The sequence below is a fragment of the Manacus vitellinus genome, unplaced genomic scaffold (genome assembly GCF_001715985.3).
Source record: "Manacus vitellinus isolate BGI_N305 unplaced genomic scaffold, ASM171598v3 scaffold_25_pilon, whole genome shotgun sequence".
Taxonomy (NCBI): Eukaryota; Metazoa; Chordata; class Aves; order Passeriformes; family Pipridae; genus Manacus; species Manacus vitellinus.
The window spans coordinates 4,740,436-4,761,621 of record NW_021939882.1 but is presented as its reverse complement, the minus strand read 5'-3'; the positions used below and the strand labels follow the sequence as shown (position 1 = coordinate 4,761,621).

Sequence of the window (21,186 nt, the reverse complement as noted above, 5' to 3'; positions counted from 1 at the left end):
CCCGGAGCTTCTCCCCCTGTGGACAGACCTATCTCCACCTTGCAGCACACCCTGAACAGAGGAGGCACAAGGCTGACAACTGTGAACCTGGACCATGTGCTGCTTCCCTTGAGGTCTGAGTTAGTCAGCCAAGCCCTTTTATCTCGCTCCAGCCAATGAAGACAGTGCAGCGGGACAAAGAGAGCTGTATTTTGAAAACAAACATTATTATGAGATAGTATTTTTGATAGAAACTTACTCTGGTCATGAAGAATAATTGAAGGGGTTGACAAAATTGCTTCTGCCAGATTAAAAGTATTGCTGGTATCTGGAGAAGTGTTTGCTAAACAAGGGGAACAATGAAAAGAAACCTCCCTGCTCTGGCTCTGTATGAACTGAATGAACACAAGTCCTGCTGGGCTTCTCCACTCAGGTTTTCATCTATTCTGGACAAGCTTTTGTGCCAAAAAGCAAAACTTGTTCCAGAATGACTTTTCTGTCCTTGTAGTTCTTCCACAGCACCCACCACAGAGGCTCTGTAAAACAGAGGTTTGTCTGCACAGCCAGCAAAGGTGTGGTGACACAGGTTATTTCTAGGCAGACAGGAGGACTCAGTATGTGTGAAATTTGCACAATCCACATTTTTCGCATGCCTTTTAGAGACCAGCATGGATAACAAGGGATTTTACTGCACAAAATAAGCACAATTCAGCAAAGTGCAGGGTTGGATTTTTTTTGTATGTAAAGGTGAACAACTGCACTTGCAGCCAGGAAAAAAGGGAACGTCCCATCATCCTGAGTGGAAACAGCAGCCTCATAAATACCAGCTGTGACTGTTCTGCCCTTATGATCCCTGCCAACAACCTACATCAGATCCACACCCATTCCTCTCATGCTCCCCTCCTTCTTTTCCATCTCTTTTTCACCAACCTAGTCTCTTAGATTTTGTTGGATATGCCATTGCCCCATGTAGCTGGATAAATGCCTGGAAGTCAGGCAGCTTGGCCTCTGCCTCTGCTCCTGGCACTGACTGTTCTGGGACTGGGGAGAGGGCTGAGAGCCCAGGGCATTGGAGAGATGGTGTGGGGTCTGGAGAAGTGGCATTTTCACAAGGTTTTTATAGAGATGCTGGGGAGATACCCTGAGGGAAGAGAAGGGGAAGACCAGCATTCTGAGCTACATTTATCTCATCAGTGGCAGTCTGTATCTCTAATTAGAAGTAAACAAATAAGAAACATCCATGCTCTCTGGCAGCAGAGAAAATGAGAGCACATGGCAGGGAGGCAGCTGCTCAATGTATTTACCTATTTATACAAATTCTTTATTCTCTGTCATTCCTCCACAGCTCACGTATTTTAAGGTGCATTGTTGATAACTCCCTTTTGCTTCTCCCAGTAACAGACTGTATCTTTCCTTGGCCTTGTCTTTCCTCCTGTCCTTAAAAGATGATCCTTTCATATAGCTTGGTAAGCCTTGATATAGCCATGGTCTTCCACATCTCCAAGGTAGAGGCTTTTGTAAGCAGTTCTTTTTCCCATTCCTTCTGTCTCCAAACCTCCCCAGCCATCCTTCTTTAAAATTTTTTTCTCCCTTTTCTTACGTGTAAATTTCCCATTGCTTTTGTATACTTAGCTTTAAAATATTCCATATTTTCCCTGCAGTTCTCAAGCTCCTTGTCCCAGCTGGTTTTCCAATGTGTTTGGCTCTCTGCATGGTTCTCTCTGTGCTGGAAATTCCAGCTGTGGGCACCGAGGAGAGGCCACTCTCTGTTATCCATCCTGGCAGAGAGGATGTAAGAACACACTTGGTGACACTGTAATCACTTTTACTGTATGAGGTGAGGCAAGGGCAGAAACTGCAAACATTTCACATTTGCTCTGGAAAATGTGTAGCAGAAAGCTTAAAAAAAGAAACCCACAACAGAACTTCAGGTGACCTTGAGCTGGCCAAGGTTGTGCTGCCTTCCAAAGCAAGGTCACTACAGCTGACTGCTGAAACTGTTTGTTTGCAAATGCATCTTTCAGGGTTATTCTTTGTTGCCACTATAAACTCATCTAACTGTTTGGCTCCATCCTGGGCAAGGCTGGGCTGGACAAGTGGTTTTATCTCGAACAATGCAAGTGCAGACAGGATGTTGCCTGGCACTCTCTGGTTTTCAAACAGGAATCATGAAATCCATGTTTTCATTCCTGGCATGGTATGTGACCAATTTAACACCCATCTATGCCACAGCCACTGCAGCCAGTTGGACACCGAGCAGTGGAAACAAGCTCCAGGTACAAGGAAAATGTAGTAGTGGCCCGTTGCACTTTTCTATCCTAAAGTTAAAAAAAAAAAAAAGAAAGAAATTTTCTGGGTCTGTGATTGTTATTCAGGCATTTTGCAGTGGGCAAATGTAGCAAATTCAAGTCTCTCCTGGTGTGCCAATGCATCGCTTTTGTTTTACAGGACAAGCTGGCATCTCATTTTCTTTGGAACAGAGCTAACTGCACTGCACAAGGATTTTTGATTTGATTTAAGGTTTGTAAATATCCCTATGACTATTTGGCTTCTGAAAGCCTTTGGAGTAACATCCTACATGTCTTGGCTTCATAAACAGGCCATAAACTGGTAGTACCTGGATGCACCCCACTGCTCCCTATTATTCAGATCACATGCAACTTTATTTAAATAAAAATTATAATGGTGCCAGGTATCTAAGACAGATGCTTTTCCTTACCTTCAGATTTGGGACTTGACAGTATTTTCAGATGGCTGTTGGTTCAGTTCTGCTTGGAAATGTATTTTCAATACGTAGACATCTGCAAAACATCATCCTTTTTAAGGAAAAAAACAAGGAAAAGGAGACAAGCTCAGAATTGGTCCCACTGCTGAGATATGGCAAAATGCAACAAAGGCACCTGAGGACAAAAAAGCTGAAGAGAACCTCTCCAGTAGTTTCTTGGGAAGCGATTATTCACATTTCTGCAAGAGACAACACGTCCCAGAAAACAGAACAGCTTTTGCAGCCACCTGTTATTTGGCAGGGCAGTTTGTGCTACCATGCAGGGGGCACAGCAGAGCTTGCAGGACAAAGAAAACACAAATACTGTGAGGCCAAAAGTGTCACTGACCCTTTGATTGCACGTGGAAATGCAGTCACACCACTCTGAGATTTGAGAGGGACCAAGGAACCTACAAATAAACACTGATAAAGAGCATCTTCGCTCCTAGAAGATGGAAAAAAAGATCACTTCCAACCACATCAGCTAGAGGATTCAAGGAGTACTCCCCATTTATGTAACAAGGACGAAAAACATTCCTTGGCAACTTTTGCAACACTTTGTTGCTGTCTCCATGTTTTTCCCTGCACAACAAATGTCCAGTGCTTTTGACTCTTTTCCAAGTTATCAAGCTAATCATTGAATGCTATAAAGGATCTGCAAACAGATTAAATTGATTACAGATAAATACAGTGCAATAAAAACTGGAGACACATTTCTCTCTCATACTGAACTGGCATTCAGCCCAGGCTATTTGGCATTATTTAGGGTGGTGAGGCCCTGGCACAGGTTGCCTGGAAAAGTTGTGGCTGCTCCATTCCTGGAAGTGTTCAAGGCCAGGCTGGACTGAACTCAGCCACCTGGTCTAGAGGAAGGTGTCCCTGCCCATGGCAGGGGGTGGGACTGGATGATCTTTAAAGTCCCTTCCAACCCAGTAAAGAATTCTTTCCTAATACCTGATCTAATCTCCAGCTACCTGCTGTGTGACAATACTGGATCTGCTATGATACTTCAAACAGAAGGAGAAGCTTTTTCCCACAGCTCAGAGGTCGGGACAGACTGTCACAAGGTGTGGTGGGAGTCAACAGGTTCAAGAAAAGAGGTTAGGAAGCTTCATGAAGAAGTGCTGAAAAAGCTCTAAAAAGGTCTCAGTGCTCAGGAGGTTTCTAACCTGCTGCTTTCCAGGTGCTGGGAGGGCTTTGCATGAGCTAGGCTCCTGGACACTTTTCCCAAGGAGACTCCAATCAGGCTGTGACCTTGAAGATGGGGCTGGAGAGGTCCCATCTAGTACAGGAGCGTGTATGGCAAGAATTTGTTATTCTCAGGTAAGGCAGAGCTTTAAACAGCACAGGTAAAGGGTGCTGCTGACTGAATCTGGTCATCTCAGCTCTGTATCAGCAGGAACCAGACTCATTTTGCTCAAGGCAATGCCTGTCCTGTGCTTTTCAAGAGAAAGCTCCTGCAGGCATTCCCCAGAATTGAGTGCTCCTACTATGTTGGCAACACAAAAATTGCAGCATGTGCTCTGAGGTCTCCTAAGGTAAAAGGTATCCTCAGGTAAAAGCTGAGCCATGCTGGGTCTTTTCCATAATTCAAGGACACATAGTATGCAAGACATAATGTTCACAGTAACTGCTCAGAACTGCATGCAGAGCTGCTCTCAGTTTTGCTCTGACTCTTACTGGCCATGACCTGAACAAGGTATATAACCTGGTATACAATCACAGAATCAAAGGGAAGGGACCCACAAGGATCATCAAAATCCAGCTCCTGGCCCTGCACAGGACACCCCAACAATTCCACCATGTCCCTGAGAGCATTGTCCAAACATTCCTTGAGTTCTGGTAGCCTTGGGGCCATAACCACTGCCCTGGGGAGCCTGCTCAGTGCCTGACCACCCTCTGGGGGAAGAACCTTTTCCCAATATCCAGCCTAACCCTGCCCTGAGACAGCTTCATATTATGTCAAGTAACAGTGAAATACATGACAGCAATTTCATAAGGCTGAGTATGTAATACCAGGCCCTGTAACTACACATATTGTAAAGTACAAGTAGCATCAAACTTGACCAACTCTGTCATTTCTTTCGTTTTAGGAATATGGTCCTGACCCACAGGAGGATGCTGCTCCCTGGTACATGGCACATCACTGTCACCACATTGCTGATTACCTGTTATTAATCCTGAAACAAACCACAGCTGGGTTGCACAGAGCAGCAGGGTCAGAACAAGGTGAAAGCCACGAATCATCAATCAGTGCCCTGGTTTACGTGGGCAGGGAACCTCCCTGAGTGCCTGTGTGTGTGCAACATGGTGTGGGAGAACAGAGCACACAGCTGTGTGTACACTGTGCATTGCAACAGGGACCCTGTCAGGGGAAACAGGGACTGAGGACTCACCAAACACGTGTGGCTCTTCTTTCCAAAAGTTATAGCTGCAGCATCTTCTGAGGCAGAGCAGTGGATATTGTCTAATGAGCTTCAGGGAGGCTTCTGACACCTTCTCTCAGCAAACTCAGGTAGTGTGGGCGGGATAAGCGGACAGCGAGGTGGATTGAGACCTGGCTGAATGGCAGATCCCAGAGGACTGTAATCAGGGTCTAGTTTGGAGGCCTGTCACCAGTGGTGTCCATCAGGGTTCAGTACTGGGCCCAGCATTGTTTAACTTACTCATCAATGACTCAGATGAAGGGGTCAGCACCTCCTCAGCAAGTTCACTGCCACGAAGCTGGAGGAGTGGCTGATCCCCCAGAGGGCTGTTGCAGCCCTTCAAGGGACCTCGAGAGGTTGGAGAGGCAGAGACAGGCAGAGAGCAGCCCTCTGAAATTCAACAAGGGCAAATGCCTGCACCTGGGGAGGAACAACCCTGGGCACCCGTACAAGTTGGGAGCTGACCTGCTGGAGAGCAGCTCTGCAGGGAAGGACCTGGGGGTCCTGCTGGATAACAAGTTGTCCATGACCAGCAGTGTGTCCTGGGGGCCAAGGCCAATGGTATCCTGGGGTGCATTAGGACGAGCACTGCCAGCAAGTCAGGGAGGTGATCCTGCCCCTCTGCTGAGCCCTGGTGAGGCACATCTGCAGTGCTGTGTCCGGGTCTGGGCTCCTCAGGGCAGCAGGGACATGGAGCTCCTGGAGCAGGCAGAGCAGAGGCTGTGGAGATGATGAAGGGATGGAGCATCTCCCTCACAAGGAAAGGCTGAGGGAGCTGGGGCTGTTCAGCCTCGAGAGGAGACACTGAGAGGGGACCTGAACAATGTCTGTCAGTGTCTGCAGGGAGGGGTCAGAGCATGGACCAGGCTCTGCTCGGGGGTGCCCAGCAATGGGACAGGAGGCAACGGGCAGGAACTGGTGCCCAGGAAGTTCCACCTGAACATGAGAAAGAGCTTCTTTCTGTGCAAGTGACAGATTGCCCAGAGAGGGTGTGAAGTCTCCCTCACTGGGGATATTCCAGAACCATCAGGAGACAATCCTGGGCCATGTGCTCTGGGATGACCCTGCTGGAGCAGGGAGGTAGGACCAGGTGATCCACTGTGGTCCCTCCCAACCTTTACCCATCCTGTGATTCTGTGATCAAGCACACATCCAACAACAGAAAAAAACATAAATACCATATTTTAATTGTGCTAAAGAAACCCAATGATTTTACCATATTTGATAGAAAATTCTCATGCTAACAAATCTTCTACAATGGCAATAAGGCACATTAGCATTTAAAAATAACAAGTGATACAGCTCAGATAGAGACACTGTAAAGGAGAGCCAACACCACGCAGAGGATAGACACCAGAAACGACAGCAGAACACAGATGACTACTGAAAAAATAAAACTGATGCCACCAAATAAGGGGACTTTTTATAGATATTATATGATTTTCCCACATTTTATTCAAATAACACATAAACTATTTTGTAAACTGGTCAGCTGACCAATGTGATCTGTTCCAGTTCTGAGGTCCTGTTGGCAAAGTTTGCCATTTCGTTTGTTCTGTAAAAGATTACATCACAAATATCTAAAATTATTCTGAATTTAAAATAATTCAACAAATCATACCCCAGAATATACCAAGGTACTAGAGATGATGGTCAGGGACAGAAGACTGATGACTCGTGCTTTTCAGAAAAAGTGACATTTTACCTCTCCTTAACCATGTTTCAGCTGCATTTCAAATATACATAAAATTTACTTCTTTAGGTAAAAAATCAGATATCAAAAACTTGGACCCAAGTTCAGCAAAGTTTGTTTCCTATCTTCTTGTGGAATATTGGGATCATTTGGGAGCTGGACTAAGAGCTAAGTGCTTTCAGAGCTGGAGAGAGCTGCAATTCAAATATTTTTAGCAGTAAATTTACCTCGATGGAGATTTGATTCTCCATTCAATGCTGAAATATTTTGTGCATTTGCATATTAAAGAATACCAATATGCCTCAGCTTATAGATCTCTAGAAAATAAAATAGAAAGGTACTAATTATACTATGAACTAAATATATATATATATTAAATATTTGCCATTTTACCTAATGAGAGGCCTCATTTTTAGCATTGCAAGGATCTCAAATGAAAAAGCAAGACTCAGAATTATTTGCACTTCAGGCAGAATTTGACTGAAATGGTAAAGATCAGGTTGATTTTCACATGAGCAGTTGATCCTACAAAGGCTTATGAACATGATGACCCAGTGCAAGTAATTCTTGGGATTTACCAAGGTCATTCACAGTGCAAAGTCTGCACTAAAGACATGACTCCCTTTGGTTATGCCAGCAGAGAAATGGAATGCCCTTCTCATGTGGAGAGTTATATCAATATTGAAGTCTCACAACAGCATCCTACACTGAGACTCAGCAGAACCAACTAAGCTACACAAAGTACCTTGTATGGCACGAGCAGAAGATGAATATTTGCATCACAGCTTCACTGGCTTAGCCATGTCAATGAAAAAAAAATTAAAAATGTAAATCACCTCAAGCATTTAAATCACTTTTCTAAAGCACGTGAAAAAAAAACCCCACAACAGAAGATAATGCCCTGAAAGAGACTATTTGCCTGAAGAGTTTCACCCTCAAACAGATCTAGGACCAAGCACAGGCAGGGTTCAGGGCCAACCTCAGCACAAGGCTGTGGGAGGCAGTTGGGTATGGAAGAGCTTAAAACCCCAGTGTGGCAGCCAGGATGTTTTCCTGCCTGCAGTACCTCACCTCTGCTTTTCAAACCCATCATCAGTGGATTTTAATGTCTCTTGACAAAAGCCAGCAGGAGTGAGCAGAGACAAAAGCGTGGCTGTGAGCTTTCTCCCAAGAGAGACACCCTTCCATGGGCATGGAGCAGTCGTGGCAGCTCTGCTGCCCTGCCTGGGAGAGACTGAGATCAAAATGAGACCGAAAAAAATAACCATGAAACCAGAAATCCCTTACATGTGTATCTCAGGACAGTGACTGAGGAGGAACTGAGCAGAGCACTGAGGAACCAGGTCCCGTGTTGTTATTACACTCCCTGTGGAGAAAGGCACAGGGCTGCACAACACCGTGTCCCAGCAGCCCCATAATAAAGACATTAAAGGTTAATTTATCATTCCTGGACAGCACCAACAGTTACACAAACCCTCCGCCAGTCCCAAACCAGGCTGAGGCTCCAGCATGGGGACACACACAGAAGTGCTCCCCTATCAGCTGCCCACAGCCCCCTTTCTTCCAGTCCCAGCACCCACAGGATTCGTGGGGTTCTGGGGTTGTTTTCCTCTCTCTGTTCAGGAGCTTTAGCCTTATCAAAAGATCTGCCATGAAAACTGAGCAGCAGGTCACATGTAACAGCAACACACACAAAAACAATGATTCTTCTATTTACAGTCAACTATATGCAATGTCTTGCAGCAAAACACAGAAAGAAGCATCAAGAAGTTGGAGGTGGGTCTTGCAGTGAATTAGGAGCAGGTGGAACTGCAATGGCTCACAAGGAAATCAGGATCACTAAATCACACAAGACTAAGGTTGACAATGTCATTATGAATCCAAAAATAAGCACCACTGCAATGCCTTTCCCTGTTTTGTGAAGTGGACCTAAAATGGTTTTCATGTCAAAACACTCACACAAGTGAAACATTTATTAGTGCAGCTGCCACGTTAAGAGGAACTGACACTACTATCTATAGCAGCAACACACGAGGAAAAAAGAGCCTGACATTTAGCAGGAGATTGCTAAAGACATTTCTAGGAGTCTTTAGTACAGCTGAGGCTGGGAGTGTTAATTTCCATAATGCCATGTTGTTGTCATTAATGAATGTGCTAATGATCTTGTAATTCTTCATTTAGAGTGATAATTGCTGATTAGTACCTTTGGGAATGGAGATAAAATGATTTATACCATCTTCCAGTCTAGCTTGGGGTTCTGAAGTTTGCACCTGGGAGGAACATTCCAGTTCTGGACAGATGCATAAATCCAAACCCAATTGTTCTGAGAGTCCCTCTTCCCATAGTTTACATTCAGCTGTGAGGTAGGGAGGAGAGAAGGCATAGGAGAGAAGGCAGTGAGATTTCCCCTTAAAAAATCTGGTACATGTTCTCCACTGTTCATTTAGAACAGCAGAAGGCAGAAGAGCCCTTTCCAGGACAGAAGAAGGAGTATCACAAAAGCATAACTGGATATATACAGCTGCTGCAACCATCACACAGCAGCAAAAGATACATATATATATATATACATATATATATATGTACCCACACAAATATATACATACAAATACAGATGTGTGTATGGATATATACGAAATTCCTTTATAAAACAAATTCTTTAGGGCAATAGCTTTCAATCAGTGGTCCCTGATTCCTAAAGATGAAATTGGATTACTTTAAATGGTCCATAAACATATTCAAGCAAAATGTGCTTCTTGCCAGCAGGCTTAAATCAGATTCATGTCACTGCTAGAAAGTTATTCTAGGCCTAAAAGGAAATGGCTGAAATCCACTGTTCTAAGAAATTCCAGCCATAATAAGCTCTAATCTTCAGTTAATTCCAAAGGATTCTATTACACTGAACCGTCTGGCAAATGGCATTTATTTTGGTTCCCTTTTAAACAGGGTAGTGTGCATTAATATAGACTTATTAATACTATGACCTCTGGATGTTATCTTAAATAAGAACATTAGAAGTTTTTCTTTGGGTTGCCTGGCTGGTTTTGCTGTTGCATTTTAGTTCCTTTATGGAATTTGGAAGCTGCATTGCCAGTTATGGCTGTGCAAACAGCACTGAGGACAAATAGAATGTGCTCTAGTTAAACATAAATCACTTCAGTGTATCTTTTACCTATAATGTAATTTAATTGTTGGGAAAATCAATTCACAGCTGTTTTATTGTGCTTCTATGTAAATAAATACCTAGGAGCTACAAATACCCATTCTGATAGCTGTGGAAAGTATTAACATTAAAATTAACACTGCTATTCCTCCCTTCCTGACACAGGTAGAAATGGATTTGAAAAAACATCACTTAATAAATAAAGGTTTTCCCCTTCTCAGTTAGAATTTGGCTACACAAACCTGTGCATGGTCACGGATCAGAAGATTTCCACCTGGGCAGCATGGAAGGAGCATGGGAGAGAGGGAAAGAGGAAAGAATCAACCAGAGAAATTTTTACTTGACTTCTGTCCCACTTGTGGCTGACCTGCCTTGAAGTCTCCTGGCCAGCAGCTCCTTCCTCCTCTCCCTCTCTCCTGCCCATGCCTGAGAGAAAAAGGAGTGAGAACAAGTAGCTGCAGGTAGGCAGGAAAATTACAATAACAACATGCTGTAATTTTTCATCAGGGCTTTAAGTGTTTCTAGCACTGCTCTGCCCTCTGGCAATATAGTAGTTAAAATCAGCATTTAGAAATTATACTGAGGCTTTTGTTCAAAGTTCCAGAGATTCTGTGAACAAACTGTGTTGAAAAGGGACTCCCCCCCAAGCCATGGCCCCCTGTGGGGACAAACCTTCCCACCCAGGGTCTCTGATTAAGAACTCAACACAAACCAGGTTTGGTTAGGAACTAAAGCATAACTTCCATCCAGCACTAACTGCACTCACTGCTTTTATACAGCTCAGGCCAATCTGCTCTGGTAATGCCAATTCAGTAATTACAATTACCCAAGCTGCATAAAGGATTTTTAGCCCAGAATAAAAAAGTTCACACAGAAAAGGAAAAAATTCAGCAGAATTTGGGATTCATCCCCTTATAAACAAGCCTCGAACAAAACAATAATTGGGGTTTGAATACTGCAGAAGCTTTAGCATTTTCTCTCTGATACACAGAGGCTTCTTTCCTTAACAGTGCCAGTTCCAGGACATGGAGTGCACAGATCTCAGTTATATGCTCCTTTTCAATATGTGCTACAGCCACCCCCCACCTCCCCCAGTATTTCTATAGGCTGTGATGATGTCCTAAAAAAATGTAGCATGTTCAGTTAACATATAAAGGACTCATCTTCCTGCTGTCTCGTCCTTCTCTTGAGGTCCCATCTCCTAGAGTAGAGTGTTACATGACATTCAGCTTTCATAGAAAGAAGAGAATAGTTACTGGTCCTTGATCAGAAAAAAAAAGAAGAAAACAGTCTAAACTCAAAATATATTCCTATTTAGTAAACGTTTCACAATTCACATTGCATTTTATGCCTTTTTTGACTCCTGACTTATTATTTTGGAATGATTAAGGATGAGAATATTGTTGGTAAACAGCACCTTTCCCTTTTGAAAGCTGTGAAGCACCTACAATTCAGACTGTAAACTCCCCTGGGAGAAAGTACCATCTTCCAAAGATGTATTGTGTGCTGTGTATAACTGGTACTCAGCAAAAACTGTTAATCTCTCCATTCTGCCTTCATAATTGTATTCTATCACTGTAAGGAAAGAGAACCTCTTCCTACCCAGTGCTTGTATTTCAGCATGAAGAACAGGCACTGTTCTCTGTTCTGAATAATTTAAAATCCAACTAAAAAGTTCTATTTACACTGACCTGGTGAAACAAAGTTCAGTAAAGAGTCTTTTTGGCTCCTTTTCCAATGACTGTATTTCTTGGTCTGTGCATCCCCCTTGCATAAAGTCCCTGGTAGAGCACGTGCAAAGGGTCTATGGCCAATAAAACCTGCATTCACACGAAGTCTGTGTGACATGAACACATTTGGATAGATGTTGGATCATCTATTTGGCCCTTTCCATTTTGGTGCCTGTGCTGCTGTTTGCCTGGCATATAAAAATGCCTATAAGGGACTGTTTTCTGTTGAAACTCAAGAACTAGATATTTTCCATATCTAATGTCCACAATCCTAAAGAGCTCCTAAATATTAGGAAAACAACTGACTGACCATAAAGATGAACCAGACTTCTAAGCAGTCACCTCTGAATAAAAATCATTAAAATCAAACTGGAGAGGTAACATTTCCATAGGCACAGGCACATAAAGGCCTGGAAAAATAAGATAACCATGCCCCCGTGGCCTGGCTGCATTAGGAGACAGTGCCAAAGCCTCTGGAGGTGATAGGTGGTTAGAAGCTATTCATGAAGATCTTTTCATGCATGTTTAGATTTGATTTATCTACCTGTTATTTACCTTCAGGAAGGTTAAAAAAATCAAACACTGCACAGTAAAGACCAAACCAAAAAGTCCCTGTCAGTCATTCCTTAGCAAACATAAGGGTGTGGAGATGGAAAAGCAATGCCAGAAGGAGGGACAAGAAATGAGCTGCCTCGTTCTTCAGCTGGACAGGATGACCAGACTACTTTAGAATCCTGCCCCATCCATAAAGAAAAGGTTGCAATAAAGACTTCAATGCTGATGATTAAACCTTAGAGGGGAACTGAGACACCGAAAGTTCAAGAGAGAAGAGAAAGATGAGATGAACAACCGTATGAAAACTCTTAGAGTCACAGATTAGCCACATTCAAGCTAAGAATTGCCTTTGTTCAGTACCGCTCATTGGATCACTACACCTGGCAGGCAAATTTAAAGCATGTAAGCAGACTGCACAGCAACCAGCATGCTAAGAACCACCCTGCCCTTTTTATCTGAGTGCACATATATTGATTGCATAGATATACAGACCCACAGACACTTTTTCCCAGGCTTTGTTCCAACTTGCTGTCTTTTCACAGCTAGTCCTTAGAAGCACTGGTCCCACCGTGTCCCTGGGTGCCCAATGCAAAGTCCACAGCCTGGTGCACACTGTGGAAGAGAAGGTGGTCCTCCCCCTCTTTAAAGAATTCCCCTCGGATCAGGGAACTCCTCACTGAAGGATTGCACTGGGCCAGGAGCACATGGACATCTATCTCCTTGTAGTCCTTGCAGACCTCCTTGAGTGTGCATATTCCTGCCGTGTCCAAAAACTGCACTGCACAACAGTCAATCACTATTGTGTGAAACTCCAGAGGTTCAGTCACAAAATCCATGGAGATGCTGGTCTGGTTGTCACCAGAACCCATCTTTTTCTCCCTAAGCATTCTTTTTGCTGCCTTTTTCTTTGCTGCCTTCACCCAGACTGGGTTGACCCCAGTTTGTTTGTACAGGGTGGATTTGAAGCACTCCTTGTTGATGTAGTAGAGCGGGGCTTCGAAACGGAACACCACGATCCCTGGCTTGGTTTGCAGGTTCTTGTAAGCAGACAGGGACTCGTAGGTCTCGGACTCTGCCACCCAGCCAAGCAGAGGTGCCTCCGGCCTCTGAGTTCGGAAGATGACGCAGAGCATGGAGAAGCAAACGCCAACCAAAAGACCGATCTCGGTGCTGATGAGTGCTGTGGCTGCCATGGTAACTCCCCAGATCACTGTGTCCACTCTGCTCAAGTGCCACATTTTCGGCAGGTCCCTGAACTTCCGCAGGGCTCCTCTGAGGTTCACGATGGTTATGACAGCAAGGACACATTTCTGAAGGGAGTAAAATAAAGGTGCAATCACAAGGAGGACTAACAGGATTACCAAACTAGTCACCATGCCAGAGACTTGCGTCCTACAGCCTGTGGACTCCTTGACAAGAGTCTTGGCAAGAGCTGCGCTGGTTGTGAAGCAATGGAAGAAGGAAGGAATGATGTTGCAGAAGCCAATGGCATACATTTCCTGGTTGGCCCTCACAGAGTAACCATGCTTCTTGGCAAACATCTCCGAGAGGGAGACCGTGATGGCAAAGCCAATGACAGCGATGGCAACAGCATCCAAAGCCAAATTGGGAATGAGGGTCCAATCTGGAGAGCGAGGTGGCAGAAACCCAGTTGGGATGTGCCCAGAAATGCTCGAGCCATAAGTCTCTTTCAGTTTCCCAAAGTGAGATGCCAGAGTAGCTGCCACAACCACAACCAGTTCAACTGGTATCGGAGCCTTGAGCTTGGATTTAAAACGTTCATTAAGCTCTTTGGCTGGGACAAGCACAAGAAAGCACAAGAAGCTGGTGATGAGATCACAGATGTTGGTCTTGTGTATGTTTTTGAAGATGTTTATCCAGGTGACTATGAGAGAGCCGACGCCTCCGCTCCGTGGGATGTCCAGGCCCAGGAGATACTTGACTTGTGAGGTTAGGACGGTGTAGGAGGCGCCCGTGACAAATCCACTCAGCAACGAATCGGAGAGGTACACTGAGACAAAGCCCACTTGAAAGAAACCCATGGCCACCTGGAAGGAGTCAATCACACACAACAGATTAGGACACAAATCTTGTGGATTTTGTCCGTGTGGGGCTCTGGAGGGAGCTGCAGTAAAATAAACCTACTGTGCACAGCCCTGGAAGACAAGGCGTAGTCTGAGCATGGAGAAAAGAGTCTCCAGCAACCAAAACAGGCTTTTTTTGGGGGGGTCTTCACACTCTGGACCTGTGTTTATTGTTTGCTCATGGGTCCAGCAGTAACTGCTGGTTATCCTGGTGGGGAAAAAAGATAGCCTGGCAAAAACCGCCACGTTTGAAATACTGACTGCTTTTTCCATTTCTCTCTCAGTTCTTTTAACCTCTGTGAACTCTGCAGGGATCTAAAAACTTTTCTAGTGGCCTTTGTCTCTCTTACACTGGAGTTCACAGCCTGCAATAAAACCACAGCTTATGGTGTAACAGTTGTCCTTTGCACTGCATAAGGTTTAGTGCATCTGACTCAGTATATGAGCTGCAAACTCCTGTGATGCAGATCATATAAACAGAGATAATTTTTTAAGTGTCTTGCCATTAATCTTTATTAATGCTATTTGAATGGACAAATGTCTTTCATTGGAATGACTGGTTTTATGGATACCTACTCTACACATGCCTCTTCACACCTGGTAAATGTCCCTTCCTCCCCATCACACTTCATGCCAAATGGAGAAAGGACCTTCTCACAGCAATTTGGCAGAAACATTTTAATTCCCTGTGCTGGCCAACGGGGCTGTCTACACTGTTATCTCAAGACTGTAGACCAGAACTTACAGGTATTAAACTTTCAGAGGTGTTAACTTGATATATCCCCTTAGGTAGTTAAGGCAAAAAATAAAGAAGGCTGGGATTTCCATGAGAACCATAAAGTACTACTGAAGAGAAGGTAGGACCTGTACTGACAGGAAATCAGCTCAGAGCCAAGCTCTAAAAAACAAAACAAAACAAAACAAACAAAAAAACCAAAACAAAAACAATAAACAAAACAAAACAAAACAAAAAAACCCAAACCACAACTCCCTTACAGCCTTGGTAATGAAATTAATTCAAGGTTTTTCTAAGTGTAAAACATTAACAATAATTGGCATAACCTAATTATGCTGTAGGCAACTGGTGTGAGAAGACTTGCTTTTTATGATTTGATTGTACAATTTCTGCTACAAAGAACATGTGATTTCAGTTGGAGCTTCAAAAAAAAAATTTGAGGGTGTGAAGACCTATTGGTTGGTCTTCAGGGAGACAGCAAGTAGAATATGCCTGACATTCAGAGGGACTGAAGATAAAGTTATCTAACTTCTTCATATAAAGAAACCTAATTGTACTTATACTTGCAAAGAATATTAAGTGCAATTCACAACTCCAAAACTTCATCTATGTGATGAAAAACAAAAGCCAGTGCAGATCAGGAGGTCCAGGATACTTCTGAAATTGCTCAACTTGAACTTGTAGTAAAAGAAAAAGTTCCAGGTTGTGTCTAAAACCAGTGTTTTAGAGTATCACAGCTGTGTTTCTTTTCCCCTCCCATACAGTTTAATTAGCTATCACCCTGGACATTTAAGAACAAATGAATGTGAACTCACAAACTCAAATACCACAGCTCTACAGTACCATTAAAACTAATCCCATTCTGGTTAATGCATGACACTCTAAAACAAACATACCTGCTTTTATTTCAGCAAGCAGTGAATTTTAGGAAGTAAGTAGAGATAGACTGGTAAAATATTGTTGAGTAATATATTTTTATATGGTAATAATTTAAAGTTTCATTTCAAATACATTGTATCCTCTCAGTAGTGTTCTTTCCACACAATGCCATTGTTTTGGATTTAACTGGGCAAACAGCAAAGTTTTATAAGCACAGTGATAAATAAAAAGAAACTGGAGATCCACTTTTTTTTTTTTTTGTTAAAAGGCAAATGATTGAAGTCTGGAATTAAGAGCTGATGCACGTTTTGGTCCAATGAAATGGGGGGATAAGCTATAAGCTAGAAAAAAAAAATAAAATTTCAGGCCACAGCAAAGAAGGTGGTGAGCAGATTGTGAGAGCAGTAGGTGGGGTGTGCAAGTCCTTGCAGTCCACAATAGAGAAGGAATGAAAGCCCAAAATGCTGTTAAAAAATGGAAAGCACCCAGAGGAGTTTCCTGCACCACAGTAACTCCAGCCCTCCCCACATCCACTGCCCTGAGACACAGACTGAGGACACGTGCAAACCCAGCAGGGTGTTCACGGGCACAACCACCTAAAGAAGAATTATAACTGTTTCCACATCATACCTGTTTGTCCACCTCCTCTTACCTGATAAACTCCAGCTAAGAAGCTCACGGTGACTGCCACTGTAATCGCGTGGCAGCTCCTGTCACAGAGCAGCTCCTGCCATGTGCCATTCACTGGTGAAAGGGTGGTGTTCACACGTGCTGCTGCACCTGGGGGGACGCTGAGCACAGCTGGCTCCACGTCATAGCCAGCTCTCTCCATTTCACGATCCACCACTTGCCCCATCATCAGGCAGGTCACACCGAAGATGCTAACTGAGATGTGGCGGGAGGTTCCAAATATGCAATAAATAAGGCTCGCAAAAAAGGACGTATAGAGGCCATAAATAGGCTCCACTCCAGCCAAGAGAGAATAGGCAATTGACTGTGGGACTAGTAAGACCCCCACGATCACCCCGGACATTAAATCTCCCAGGAGATCCTCCCTTACTTTGTATTTAGGAAGCCACTGTAAGATGGGAAAGAAACCGAAAACCCAGTCTTTAACTTTGGCTGGAGTGCAGCTGCAGGTTTTCTTTGCTTGCTTAACCACCAGAGCCTTCACGCTCCTCTTCTTCTCTTGGGGTTCCAGGAACATTCCGTGATGGAAACTGCATTTGGCATCATCTGCTTCCGGCCCCTCAGTCACTGCATGGATGTTGTTGGTTTCTGTCACTGCTGCCATCGCAAGGACTTACTTACTGAAAACACAAAGAAGGACCACCTGCATTAAACCATAAATGAATGTACCCTGTGAGACATTTTTTAGAGAGTGAACACTATTTATGGAAAGTAAGGGCTGAAAGTGTTAGTTCAGCAGAGAGAAAGCAATCTCCAAGCAATTTGGGAAAGATCCTCCCCATCTTATCCCTGTTAATCAAAGAATGACCTTTCCTAGGAGGGAAGCTGATATCCCCTAGAATACACCTGCTGCTGGCAATGTTGTGAAATGGAAAGGAATGCAGCAGCACTGCTCCTCTGGGAGTCTTCCTTGAGAAAATCTTTATCTGCAGCCTGTTTCACCATGCAAAGACAGACACAGGGTTTATTGTAGTCCAACAGATATTTCAATACAGTTGCTGAAAATTAACTAAAAATGGTATATTGCTAGCAATGTACAGCTTGGTCTAAATCTCTTGTGGATTTTTTTTTTTTTAATGCAGTGATTGCACCTGCCAAATACTGTAAAGACTTGTTACCTGAGAAGTGGCATTATTTCAGCCAGGGACACACTGGAAGGAAAACGTGTTCTTCACGCCTTTTAAAAGCTGGTTTTTCAAGTAAATTACAACCGACTAAAACAACACACACCAGTGGAAAACATATTAGTGGGCACAAGGAAAGATAAGTGGAACACTACCACTAGAACTTGTGCTCTGTCCAAGCTGTCCACAAACAGTAAAAGAGGGTGTTTATACCAAAGCACATTTAATACTGGAAACATATTGCCTGACTGTGAAAGAGCACAGTCTTGATAAGCTATAATGAAAGTTGACAGTAACAAGTGATTGTCAGCATTTATACAGCACTCCCATTTCCAGAAAGCATTCAGAATCCTCCAGAAAACTCTTTCAGCCACAATACCTGCTACAACCAGCATTCTGAGGTTGATAACTTTCAGCCAGAAACCCACTGGGCTGGTGCTACAGTGGAGTCAAGGTGAGAGACAGCAGGAGAACCCTGAAAAGTCTCACTGCCAGGCTTCCCTTTCAACCACTGCAGTCCCAGAGTGCCAGTAGCAACCTACCTCTTATGTGCTACTTATGTCTCCTCTGTGCAGTGCAAACATCAAACAAACTACTGTCTGTGCAGTGTTTATCACTGAATTAATTACCAAATTGCTACTGGAAGTAACAGTGCTGAGGATGCCACAAAGAGTCTGCCTTGAAATATGTTCACTTAATCACTATTTCACAACTAGACATAAAATCACAGAATTGTAGAGTCACTCAGGTTGGAAAATCCCTCTAAGATCACCGAGTCCAACCATTCCTCCAGCACTGCCAAGTCCCAATAACCCATGTCCCCAAGTACTACATTACATATCTTTTAAATCTCTCCAGGGATGGTGACTCCACCAGTTCCCTGGGCAGCCTGTGCTAAGGCTGGACAACCCTCTCAGTGAAGAAATTTTTCCTAACACTCACTGCTACTATCACTTCAGCGAGTCTCTCAAAAACATGTGAGGGGAGAAGTGACAGAAGTGAATTTGTGTGATGCTTAAGCTAACTTCCCTTGTCTAATGCTTTCCAATTCAGTATCTTAAATGTGTTCTAGAATAATCAGGGGCTCAGAAGACCCATATGAAGAATCAGGATCTTTACAAGGAGGAAACATGCACTGCAAGATGTTACGTGCTCAAAATGACACAATGATCATGCTTGGAGGAGATCCCCCCCACCTTTCAGGTATCTAATCTCACCCACCTTTACAGGACTCCAGAGTGTGCTCAGGGATAATTTACAGCACTCACAAAACTGCCCCCAAATACCACACAGTGAGAATGAAGTATTACAAAAGCCTGCTCTACTCTGCTTAAACACATTCTAGAGTTGTATTTGCTCAAGAAGTTTTATTCATTTTACAAGCACAGAGTTACAAATCAAAAAGCTTTTCACTCACTCAAAGCTCAGCAAATCAATACCGTAAAAGCTGAGGGGGGGAAAAAATCACCTCACACTACCTTTTATGTGTAGAAAATTATTTGGATGAGTTTGATTTCTAGATTTTAGTGATGAAAATCCTCCTGATTGCACTCTCCCTCATGCAGGACTTGTAGACAGCTCTTTTAAACCTGGTGTTTTCTAATGTGCCAGGGAACTCCAACACAAAACCCAGACAGCTTGGATTAGTTCTGCTGTAAAACATTTGTGTGGTAGATGATGCCTGGGTTTTGGTCATGTCCAAAAAGCAGAGAAATGTTCCAAGTAAAAATCTCTGGCTACGAACCTCTGAGCACATACTGAGTCTTTGTGTTGACTTGCATGACGGCTTTCTCTACGTGGCATGAAAAGGGCCTTTCATCACACAGTCCCTGCCTCTCCTCATGTCAGGATAAAAGGAAATGACACAATTTCTAACCCCCCTTTTCATCCTCAGTGTTGCTCTGTGTTATTTTTATAACCGTTAGCCCAAGCTTGCCTAAGAAAACTGGATTTTATTCCTAAACATAAAAAAAAAAAATAGAAAACCCCATTGGTTTAATGGATAGGACACTGAATGATATTCTGTATATTTAGATGGGAAAAGGAGCCACTGTGTTTTTTATTTTGAAAGCTGCTATTTATGTACAACTTCGTACGCCTAGAATTCACTTTTATCAGTTCCTTTTGGCTTGAGTAAGGTCTTCAGGGTGTGTCTGTTTGCCACAAACTTTACTCAAGATAAAAAGAAAAAGACTACAACACAGAACTGAGGGATTTTCCAGTATCTCTCTGTTATAAGTGACTGCCAGTTACTTATCAGTGACTAAAGATATGGGGAGGTTCTGCAGTTCTGGAGATCTGATGACTTTTACAGACTCTTTTTGGAGCCCATCTGGGCCTTTCTTTCTGATCCCATGACATAGCAGAGGTGAGCTACCACCTGCCTGGCATCTGTCTTTGGGGGAACACAACCTGCAGCACAGGGCTGGCTTCCACAATCCTCTGTCACAGATCACAGTCACTTGGCAGTAAGGGAAAAATTGATTGTGAAGCTCATTCACCTACTGAAATAATGTACTACAAGCTTAAACTGAAGATGTGAGCATCTAAGAGTAGAAACTAAATCAAAGGTTAATCAGAAGTATTCCTTCTATTACACTCATCTCAGTTTTCCAGATTATTTTTCTACATTTCATGTGCACGAGTTGACACTGTATGTGATCACTACCCACTTTCAGGTACCTGTTTTGCTAGACATGAAAAGTTAAAAACGAATGTATAAACACATGATCTAAAGAGACATGAGCAATTCCTTAAAGAGCTGTAAAGGAGAAGCAGGTGAATCAGAAATCAATGAACTGAACCAGAGCTGGGCTACTACCTCTGGATCCTTGGAAAATCTCCCCCTAAGAGTATAAAAGGAGAGCATATCACAGTATTTTGACAAGTAAAGCTTTGACCTTACTTTTGTTGGACAACAGCCTTTTTCAAATAATGTCTTAACTCTTGTGGAGCAACAAGGAAATTCAATACTGCCATGATAACACCGAGATAAGCACTGGAACAGCACTGTATGCACCTTGGAATTTGACAAAACACTTAACATCCTCCAACAAAACATTCAAGCCACGAACATTTACTTCAACAAAGGACTTAAAATAATGTGAGTACCAAAAAAAGACATACCGTGTTTAAGCAATACATTTGGGAGCAGAGCGACCTTACTTTTGGCACAATAACCACCAGCCGTTCAATCATGCGGGAAAACCTGCAAAGCCGGACAACAAAACCTCGCTTGTGTGAAATATGTAATCTCCTCCTGCTTCAAATGTCGGTTCTCCTGAGCAGCAGCAGCAGCAAAGCTGCTCACCAGCATCTCTGGGGAAGATCCCACGGAATCAGCAGCCCCGCTGGCAGCCAGCC

At 43.4% G+C, this 21,186-nt stretch overlaps 1 protein-coding gene across 1 annotated transcript; it reads right to left on the bottom strand.

The window, feature by feature from the left end:
- Window positions 1-11,858: 11,858 nt before the first annotated feature.
- Window positions 11,859-17,309, bottom strand: SLC26A2 (solute carrier family 26 member 2). The gene is made up of 2 exons (XM_008931856.4): window positions 16,662-17,309; window positions 11,859-14,358 (listed from the first exon to the last, which is right to left on the bottom strand). Exons 1-2 carry the CDS (start codon window positions 17,301-17,303, stop codon window positions 12,853-12,855), a joined length of 2,148 nt encoding a protein of 715 aa, XP_008930104.1. The 5' UTR covers window positions 17,304-17,309; the 3' UTR covers window positions 11,859-12,852.
- Window positions 17,310-21,186: the final 3,877 nt, after the last annotated feature.

Bases quoted from the DNA above. Each gene is read 5' to 3' on its own strand.
- SLC26A2 (XM_008931856.4), bottom strand. From the start codon at position 17,303: ATGGCAGCAGTGACAGAAACCAACAACATCCATGCAGTGACTGAGGGG. The intron at 14,359-16,661 runs GTAAGAGGAGGT...GACTCCTTCCAG, and splicing joins TCTTAGCTGGAGTTTATCAG to GTGGCCATGGGTTTCTTTCA.